We start from the raw sequence: 10,172 nt of genomic DNA on the forward strand, positions 1-10,172 counted from the left end.
AACACACACAGATATACCTAGGGCAGTACCTTGCTCAGAAATTATTCATAGCCGAAACCGGTTTGGCTCAGTGGATAGAGCGTCGGCCTGCGGACTGAAAGGTCCCAGGTTCGATTCCGGTCAAGGGCATCTCTCTCCCTCCTCTCTGTAAAAAATCAATAAAATATATTTTAAAAAAAAGAAATTATTCATAAACAGGGACCAACACAATCCTAATTATTATTGAGAGGACAAAGAAACAGGAAAGTTGAATGTTGGAATGGTGAATTCTGCTGAATTCATTACCTGGGTCAAGTTCTCAATTCTAGACTTTTCCTCTGGTTCCGCAGTGGGGTGCTCTTTGCAAAGTGTTGCTCATTCTACCCTAGTTACCAGGTACTTGCAGGATCTCTGAGGTTCAGAGCCCTGTGTTTAGCACCATATCAAAGTGAGGCATTCTTAGCCTCCTGACACCTGGTCTTGAATTCTCTCCTTTCCATCCACAGTGAGTCTGTCCCTGCGTGACAGGTTCTGGTTTAAAGTGGTCAAATGTTGGCCTTACTGGGTTAACTTCATCAGGACAATAATAACTCATTTCTAGATAAGTGATTTTTTAGGACAGTACAGAAAAATTGCTATAAAAATATATTGTTTCTTTACAAAAACTACATTATACCTAGAATCCTTTGAACTCTCTTCTCAGGACTAAGCATGAGTTGAACTGGGCTCTTCCTCAGTCCAATATGGGACCTATTAAATATATGCATGTCGAGTACAAGTAAAGACTGACCACAACAACTGTACCCTGCGCACCTACTTTGTGCCAGACACTACACTAAGTTATGGGGATATGCAAGTGAAAAGAAACAAACTGTCTGCTTTCAGAATGACTTGCAACCAATAATCAGACTATTGAATCTGTAACTACAAACTGAAATAAGTCCATGAATGCATTTTTAAAAACCTACTATAGACTAGGGAATAAAAGAAGGCTTTGCTGAGGGACTGATTACTGAATTGAGACCTTAAAGAGGAAGAGTGTGAGTTAACCTGGAAAAGAGGTGTGGAGAGATTGGTTCAGCATGTACAAAGGTCCTGTGGCAGGAGGGAGCACAGTGTGTTGGAGGAACTCTAAGAAGGCCGCTGTGACTAGGGGCCACAGAGTGAGGTAGAACATGGTGCAAGCAAGACTGGAGAGTTCTGCAGAAGTCCAGCCTCTGGACATGAGAAAGAGGATTTCTCTGGGAGAAGCCAACTGGAGTACTTCATCTTTGACCTTGGTGTTATCAGCCCTGTGAATCAGCCCTTTGTGGGTTGATTACCTGATCAAGGGACCATGTAACCTCAATTGGTGGCTTTCAGCTGTCACTCCTTAGTACCATGGACAGCAGCCTTTTTTAATCCGGTGAGAACCTGCCAGGCAGGCTTTGAGGGAAGCTGTAGGCCTAGTACAAATCTCTCCCTTGTGGCTGCTGTGCTTTTATCCATAAATGTGCATGTCAATCTCAGACTGGCTTTCAGCATAAAAGGAGAGCATTTTTTCCAATGACACATCCAGCACAGTGGCCTGTGTGTGCCAGGGCAGCCCCTCCTTCCCTATTCAATGCAGCTTTGGTGGCTTTTCCCAGGCCTGGTGCCTTGCTTTTGTGGCTGCTGAGACTCTGTCTCTGAGGCCAGACCTAGGGCTTTATGGGGCTGGGAATTTCTCCCACCCCCAACCCCACCGGGCCAGCCCTTTGAGCCTCAGGGAGTCAGAAAAAAGGGCAAGAACGCGGCTCTGCAGACTTCTCCTGGGCTTGTTGGGCTCCCTTGGAGCTCATTATAGCTGAATAGTTGGGAATGCAGATTCTGGAGTCAGACTCACTTGGATTTGCATCTGACTTCTTCTCCTAAGATCTGTGTGACACTGACAGGTTGTTTAACATCTCTCTGAACCTCAATTTCCTCATCAGTTCATGGAGACAATACCACCATCTATCTTGTAAGGTTGTTGTGAGGATTAAATGAGGTGATCATGTAAAATGCTTAGCAGAGTGCCTGGCACAGAGGGAAGGCATGGTACTGACAGTAATTAGTATCTGGAACATTTCTCCAGCCTCCTGGTCTTACCTTGCTGTTTGGATTTCATTATCTTCTAAGAAAACCACAGGTTAAATGAGTCACACTCTACAGGCCTGGCATGTCAGCCTATTGACATACTGTGGGTTTTCTGCATTTTTACATATCCCTACAGGAGGCTGCTAAGTCACAAGGAATTAAAGTAAAATCCATAAACATTTATTGAGCATTTACTGTGCACTGGAAATGCCAAGATATAAAACTCCACCCCTGTTATTATATCCCATGTCATCTTGAGGGTGGGGATAATGATAATGATCAGGGTTCAACCAGAGAAGCAACACCAGGGGGGAGAGAGAGAGAGAGAGAGAGAGAGAGAGAGAGAGAGAGAGAGAGACCTAGAGAAATAAAATGAATTTCCCAAGTTCTCTGAGCAAAATAGATTTGGAATCAAAATTATATCCAAATTTCCTGACTCCATTTTGTTATGATCATGGTACTTATCATAATATCATCTTGAACTTTCCCCCATAGAAATGAGGCTCCTGGTGTCCATCTCTCTCATGGACTGTTCTAAGCCAAGGAAACTACTTTTTTAATGTTGATTGTCTTTATTTAATAATATACATTTACTGTAGGGATTATAAAATGACCTATAACCTCATCACCTAGCTTTCATATGCATATAGGGAATTTACATCACAATTTTAACTAAATTCTAGCTAACTCAACTGTAAGAGCTCAGAAAAATAAGAAAATAAAAGGAAAAACTTTAACTCTTGATTTACCCAGAAAGCCTTCTCCTGTTTAATCTGGGACACACACACACACACACACACACACACACCCTGCCCCCACACATACACATACACTCTTCCCTGCTTTATTTTTCTGTTTAGCAGTTATCACTATCTAATATACTGTATATGGTATTTAGTGACCTTGTTTAGTGACCATGTCCCTACTAGAATATAGGCTACATGTACTAGGCTGTGTTCTCTGCACCCAGAAGAGTATTGGCTGATTCTTTGTGAACATTTGTGAAATGTGTGGAGGAATGAGTGAATGAATGAATGAATGAATGGACACAAGCTAGAGTCACTAAAGGGTAACTTACATGCTTACCTTGGAATCTAATTCCCCTATAACAGTGGTCGGCAAACTCATTAGTCAACAGAGCCAAATATCAACAGTACAGCGATTGAAATTTCTTTTGAGAGCCAAATTTTTTAATCTTAAACTATATAGGTAGGTACATTGTTATTAACTTAATTAGGGTACTCCTAAGACTTAGGAAGAGCCACACTCAAGGGGCCAAAGAGCCACATGTGGCTGGCGAGCCGCAGTTTGCCGACCACGGCCCTATAAGAAATAACTATATTTCCTTCCTGTCTGTTCTCTCTTTCTCTCTCTCTCTCTCTCTCTCTCTCTCTCTCTCTCTCTCTCTCTCTCTCTCTCTCTCTCTCTCTCTCTCTCTCTCTCTCACACACACACACACACACACACACACACACAAACACACTCTTTTATGTGGCTATGGACAGACTGTATATATATTGTATCTAACATTTCTCACCTAAAATTATATAGAGAGAGATAGATACATAGATGGATAGATAAACGTAGAAAATATATTTTCCCATCCTAAAACACTACGTTATTAAAAGAAAATAATAACTGAAAATTGAAAAGAAAAAATTGATAGACCCACTCAGATAGAACTGTCACTAACATTTGGTAGCATACCAGGCAACTCATCATTTTCAGAGTATACATTTTTAAATAACATTATGATCATACTTTAGATAGAATTTTTCATACTATGTTTTTAACTGACCTGGAATTTCACTACATAAATGATTTAGTGAGATAAATCAAAATTCCCTAATTGTATTATTCCCCTATTGTGTATATGTATGTGTATATATATGTATACGTATGTTGTTGTCAATCTTTTTTAATGTTGTATTGCAAATGCAGACTTTTTTACAGAAAGCTTCCTCCAAATTTGGGCTTAAGAAAATGACTTTTGCATAGCCCCATTGCTACCCCTTAGCATCTTGCCATAACCCTCTCCATTCCCTCATTCCACTGCTGAGGTGATTTATGGCTCTGGCTTCTTATTTGTTTTAGGCTGATCTCTTAAGGGGTGACCTCCCGGTGTCTTCAATTATTATTTTAAATGATGCTTTAGGCTACTGCCTGGCACAGCGGTGCCTCACCTTCCCACCTTCTGCCTTCCAAGCATGGAGCTCAGCTGCCAAACTGGCTGTGCCCCCTCCTGTCCTCGGAGCTGCCTCCAGAGTCCTAGTGGAGAGGGAGATTAACCCCTTTTGTTAGCAGACGTAATTTGCCCCAGCTCAGCATTAATACGGAATGCCATAAGCAGTCGGGGTCAGGAAGAACAGATCTGTCAAGCCCCAGGGTTAATTTAATAGCAATCTGTTGGCTGTCTGCCTTGTGTATCATCCGTGAAGCCAATGCTCTGTTTTGCTTTTGCCGTTTAGTTCTTTGGGACAACAGGGAAATAATTTGGATAGAGAGCTCTAGACGATGGGGAAGAAAAAATTGACTGTCAAAATGCATCATCCCATGTTCAAGATAATACAGGGAGCTGTGCATTGCTCGTGTCCTTTCTCCTCCCTCCCCAACATGAAGGGCAAAACCACACAGACCGAAGGTGTGTGTCTCCCTTTACAATAGTGTAAGGGTTTCTAGGCGGGCAGAAGTGAAAGACACCCTACCATCACCCCCATGAGCCATTGAATTTTTGGTAACTGGGCTCCTTCTCCCAAATGTCTCTAGAACTGAGCAAATTCTCCCTCATAAACAATTCAGGAAATCCCTTACCGTGTTTCTGTCCCAACTTCTGGCTCAAAAAAAAAAAATTATCACATCATAGGACACAAAAATCCTAGGTCAGATGCTGTGTCCCAATTGTGGTTCTGAAAAATGTGGCCCCCAAAATGGACAGTGAATTAAGAGAGCACAGGCCCTGAGCAGAAGTCAGCTCCCTCCCAGATTAGCCAGGGGCAGTCCAACAGAGACAGACTCACCACACTCGGAAGGGCTGGCTTGGGGGGGGGGGGGCATTCCCCAGCAATGAGGGGGCATGTGGTCCAGAACCAGGTTCTGGAGTTGGACAAACTTGGGTTCAAATGCAGCTCCTCCCCCTGTTGGTCAGATGGCCTTGAGTAATTTACCTCCAGCAATACTTCCTCTGCTGGAAATGGGCCTATTAATGGTACTGACCTCCTAAGGCTGAGATGAAGGTTAAATGGGACAGTCCATTTGATCATCTTTAACTGCAGGTTGATATTCTCTTCCTCCTCGTCCTTATCGTCATGGTTGTTAAAAAGAGTAGAGTCACAGTTCACCCCCTGACCCCACAGAATCAGACCCTAACAAGCACTCTAGTCTTAAGGGAGGTGCTTGAGGATGAGGGATGATGGGCAGACGTCGCGGCCCAGGATGGGGCGGAGAGCTGGATCCAGACGCGGCCGACTCAGTGGTCACCTCCCAGGAAGGTGCTCTTGATGGCGGTGCGTGTTGCTGGTTTCCCAGATATGTCTCAGCGCTTCGTTTTCACACATTCCGACTCGGGCTTTATTTTTAGGTGAGAAAAAATAACCATGGATGTGGCACCTCCCCTCCCCTCCCACACAGCAAAGCAAAGATCCCTTCCAGTGCCTCTTGTGTTTAGAGCTACCCTGGAGGAGGTCGAGAAAGCTGACGGCAGGTTTTCTTGTCCTATTTTGGGAAAGGAGAAATCTGCTCATGGCACAGCAGGGTCTGGAGGCTCTTTCTGGAGGGAGATGAAATCTGACAACAGCTGAACACTGACCTCTGCTCACGGCACCCCATGCTGTGGCCACAAGCCCAGGGAGTGGGTCAGGGGCTGGTGAGAACATCAGAGCTGCAGCTCGGGGCCTCGTTCTGGGGGGCATGGACTCTCACTCCCCAGGGTGTGGGGCTGACTGAAATAATAGGTATAACTCTGGCAGCAGTTGAGTGGAAAGGTAGTATTTTATGAATCCAGGGGACCCACAAGCTCTGGAGACCCAAGTAATACTTGCACCTGGGTTTGGTGGGGGCAAGTGTAGTAAAATATAATGTTAGTTCAGTATCAAGTTAATTTTAGAAAGAACCCAACAGGATTTATAAGAGGTAATTGAAGGGGAAGTAGCAGAGCCAACGACAAAGCCCTTATTACAACAAATTGGCGTGCTGGGATTGTTGTAGCAGGAGCAGAGGTGATGTTTGATAATAGATGAGCACTTTGTTGGTGTTGGGGTAACTAACAATACCAGTGCATTTACTTGTACCTCATCAAAACTCTAAGAAGGGGGCTATGCTACTAACCAGGAAAAACAGAGGACTTTCATCCATGCCAGTCCCATAGGATAGTCGGTATCAAGTTATCGCTTGTCAATTCAGTAGTGTTTTCCAAAACCAGATACATAAACTCACACACATCAACAGTTTTGAGTTTAATTGTTATGCATTTATTTTCATGTGTATTACTAAAAATGTAACTAGCTTGCCCGGCTGGGTTGAAGCGTTGTCCTGTACACCAAAAGGTTGCAGGTTTGGTCCTGGTTGGGGCACATACAGGAGGCAACTGATCAATGTTTTCTCTCACCTCTCTCACACATCTCTCTCTCTCTCTCTCTCTCTCTCTCTCCCCGCCACCCCCACCCCACCCCCTTGCACCTCATCAGGTGGAGATGGAAAAAAAGAAGTAACTAGCTCATTGCACCCATGATTTTATGAATATTGAGTTACTGCTTAGACAAGGCTAAGTAAAGAAAAGTGAGTCGGTGTAAGTTGATCTGAAGAAAAAGTGTGATGTAAAAATACAACCTGCAGATAGAGAGGTGGGCCAAAGGTCACAAAGGTGGCTCAAAGGTTGTCAAGTCTAGGAAAAGTGGGAATCACTTTTGGTCAGCTTTCCCGTACAACAGCATCCACATCACAAGGCCGGCTCCTTCGCAGGAAGCTGCTGGGTCCCCAGCCAGGCGCCTCCCAGCCTGCACCCAGGACCCCTCTTGAGCTCTCAGTTGGGATATGAAGGGATCCACCTAAACCCACACACCTCATGCGTGCCAGACACCCTACTGAAGGTGTTTCTGTTAGTCACCTTCATTAGTGAAAGCCAGGTGGTTCATTGACGTATACAAGGATGTGGTCATGAATAGCTGTATACTAATTCTTGACCAGAAAGTAAAAACCTGAGAACAATAAAAAACAAAGGGTAAACTAAGGATAAACTAAGGGTATATATTCCATAGGAGGCTAAAACTATCTCGCCATACCACTGGATGGCTTCTTTCTGATGCTTAAACTCCCACAAGCTCTAAAGCAAATCACAGCTTATAGAGACTTGAGCCCCTGCATATCTTCAATAAGAGAAATTTTGCATAATTACTAAAGAACACAAATGTTGCGCCTGGGGTAAAATCCTAGAACTGTCACTCTTTAGCAAGTTACTTTACATGCTCTGAGCTTCCGTTTCCACCCCCTGGAAAATGGGGATAAGAAAATTGATGAGATAAAGTACCTGATGTGCTTTGCACAGTGATCAATAAATGGTAGCAGCTATTATTATTATTATCATCATCATCATCATATTAAAGAAGATCTCGGAGATTTCATAGAAGATGATTTACAGTCTATTGTAGATTTTACTTATAGCGCAGGAGTCTGGGTAAAGATTCCAATAAAATGAGTTATTTAGTTGGGATGAGTTTTGTAACCACCGTTGTAAAAGGAGAAATGGAAGTCTGTGCAGCTTGGTACGTTTTTGCACAGTTGCATGAGCAGGTAACTTTGATGTGCGCTCTACATGTTAGGAGGATGAAATACTGAAACGGGCCAGGGAGACCCGAGTTCCCATGCTGCCTCCGACCACTGGGTGACCCTGGGCTCATCGGCCTGGGACCAATAATACCTGCCTGTTTGCTCACAGCGTTTTGGTGAGGACCCATCGTGTGTGGTGCAAGCTAACCTGTTCCCCGCCACCTCCTGCTCCCCACTCACACCTCTCCCGTCCGCTCCTTGACTCTCGGTGCCAGACATCGTGGACATTAAGCCGGCCAACATGGAGGAGCTCACGGAGGTGATCACGGCGGCCGAGTTCCACCCCCATCACTGCAACACCTTCGTGTACAGCAGCAGCAAAGGGACAATCCGGCTGTGCGACATGCGGGCGTCGGCCCTGTGTGACAGGCACACCAAATGTGAGTAGCCGTCAGCCAGCGCAGAGCTGAGGGGCGGGGCACTGGCCCTGACACGCGGGGGGAGGGCTGATCTCCTTTTCTACATGAGACTCGCTGGGAGCAAAGAAAGTACCAGTGTCCGCCTGCCTCGGTGTCAGCTCCACGGTGGGTATTTCAATAAAGATGAAACCTCACGTTCAATCCCACAAACATCGCTGCAGGCTGTGGTCTGCGGAGATGAATAAGGCATGAGCCCTGTCACATAACGTTGTGGCATGATCTGAATTATGTTTTAAGATCAGTCTTGCTGCTGTGGGCAGAGGAACCTGAGGGGCGGAAAGGGGAGAGCCCTGGGGGTTGTTGCCACATCCAGGCAGGAGTTGAGCATGGCCTGGGCCAGGGCGGTGGCGGGGAAGCGGAGAGGGGCAGGTGGGCTCTGGGTAGACCTCGGCAGGAGCTACCAGGACCTGCTGGCCTGTGCAGGAGGCTGAGATTATACAAGGAGTCAAGAATGGCATCTGGGGATGGTGACTAAGTAGCCACACCATATCATATATTTGAAAGTTGCTAAGAGAAAATATCTTAAAAGTTTTCATCACACACAAAAAAATGGGTAACTGTGTGGTGATGGATGTTAACTAGACTTATTGTGTTTATTTTGCATTATAGACACATATCAAATCCTGAAACTAGTATAATGATATATGTCAAATATATCTCAATTTTTTTTTTAAAGAATAGTGGCTGGAGGGAGGGGTTCGTGGCTTCTTAGAGAGATTGCGGCTTTGGGAACCAGCATCCTAGAGGTACCGATGGTTCTAGTGGGCACCGGAAGAAGGTTTCAGAGAAGGGGGAGGGGAAAGGGCAGCCAGAGTCACAGGCCCTCTGGTCACGCTGGAGTTTGCAGGGCATGGACAGAGCACAGCAGCTCCAATCCAGTGGGGGCTGAGGCTCAGACCGATGTGAGCAGGTAAAGCAAATGTCAGCTGGCACTCAAGGCCAGCACCGTGGTCGACAGGCTGGCCTGGAGCCAGCAGGAAGGCTTTCTAGAAAACTCCCCAGAGTAAAGGTGCCTAGGAGGCAGTGGTCAGTCCCCCATGTATAGTGGTTTATAAGTTGTGTGGCTTCTACACTCCCGCAGACCCAGGTCAAAGCCAGGCTTCGCCCCTGGTTAGTTGTCTGCTTTGTCCAACTTTCCCTAACCTTTCTGAACCTTGGTTTTCTCATCTGTAAATGGGTAGAATAATAACATCCACCTCATGGGCTTGTCATGGAGCTTCGGTGAGATAATAATTAAAAATCGTTAATGGGATGTTTTATTTTTTTCAAACTTAGTCTTCAAAAACATTTTCAATTCAGATTATCTACTAAGTGTTCAATAGGCACGTGTGGCTTGTAGCTACCATATTGGATTGTGCAGATTTAAGATGTTTAAGATATTTTCATCGTTGCAGAAAGTTCTATTGGATATTGTGGATCTAGACCAGCCGTGGGCAAACTACGGCCCGCGGGCCAGATCCGGCCCGTTTGAAATGAATAAAACTAAAAAAAAAAAAGACCATACCCTTTTATGTAATAATGTTTACTTTGAATTTATATTAGTTCACACAAACACTCCATCCATGCTTTTGTTCCGGCCCTCCGGTCCAGTTTAAGAACCCATTGTGGCCCTCGAGTCAAAAAGTTTGCCCACCCCTGATCTAGACCAGTGATGGCGAACCTTTTGAGCTCGGCGTGTCAGCATTTTGAAAAACCCTAACTTAACTCTGGTGCCATGTCACATATATAAATTTTTTGATATTTGCAACCATAGTAAAACAAAGACTTATATTTTTGATATTTATTTTATATATTTAAATGCCATTTAACAAAGAAAAATCAACCAAAAAAATGAGTTTGTGTGTCACCTCTGACACG

General features: G+C 44.7%; 1 protein-coding gene across 4 annotated transcripts in view; it reads left to right on the forward strand.

Annotated features, from left to right (window-relative positions):
- The window catches only part of PPP2R2B (protein phosphatase 2, regulatory subunit B, beta), a 402,097-nt gene that overhangs the window by 335,462 nt on the left and 56,463 nt on the right, over positions 1 to 10,172 (forward strand). For all 4 annotated transcript variants that reach the window (XM_005885985.2, XM_005885986.2, XM_005885984.2 and 1 more), the window contains one exon: positions 8,112 to 8,276. In XM_005885985.2, the coding sequence (XP_005886047.1) occupies positions 8,112 to 8,276 (165 nt within the window). The remainder of the gene's footprint in view (positions 1 to 8,111; positions 8,277 to 10,172) is intronic.

The sequence above is a fragment of the Myotis brandtii genome, unplaced genomic scaffold, assembly GCF_000412655.1.
Source record: "Myotis brandtii unplaced genomic scaffold, ASM41265v1 scaffold95, whole genome shotgun sequence".
NCBI lineage: Eukaryota > Metazoa > Chordata > Mammalia > Chiroptera > Vespertilionidae > Myotis > Myotis brandtii.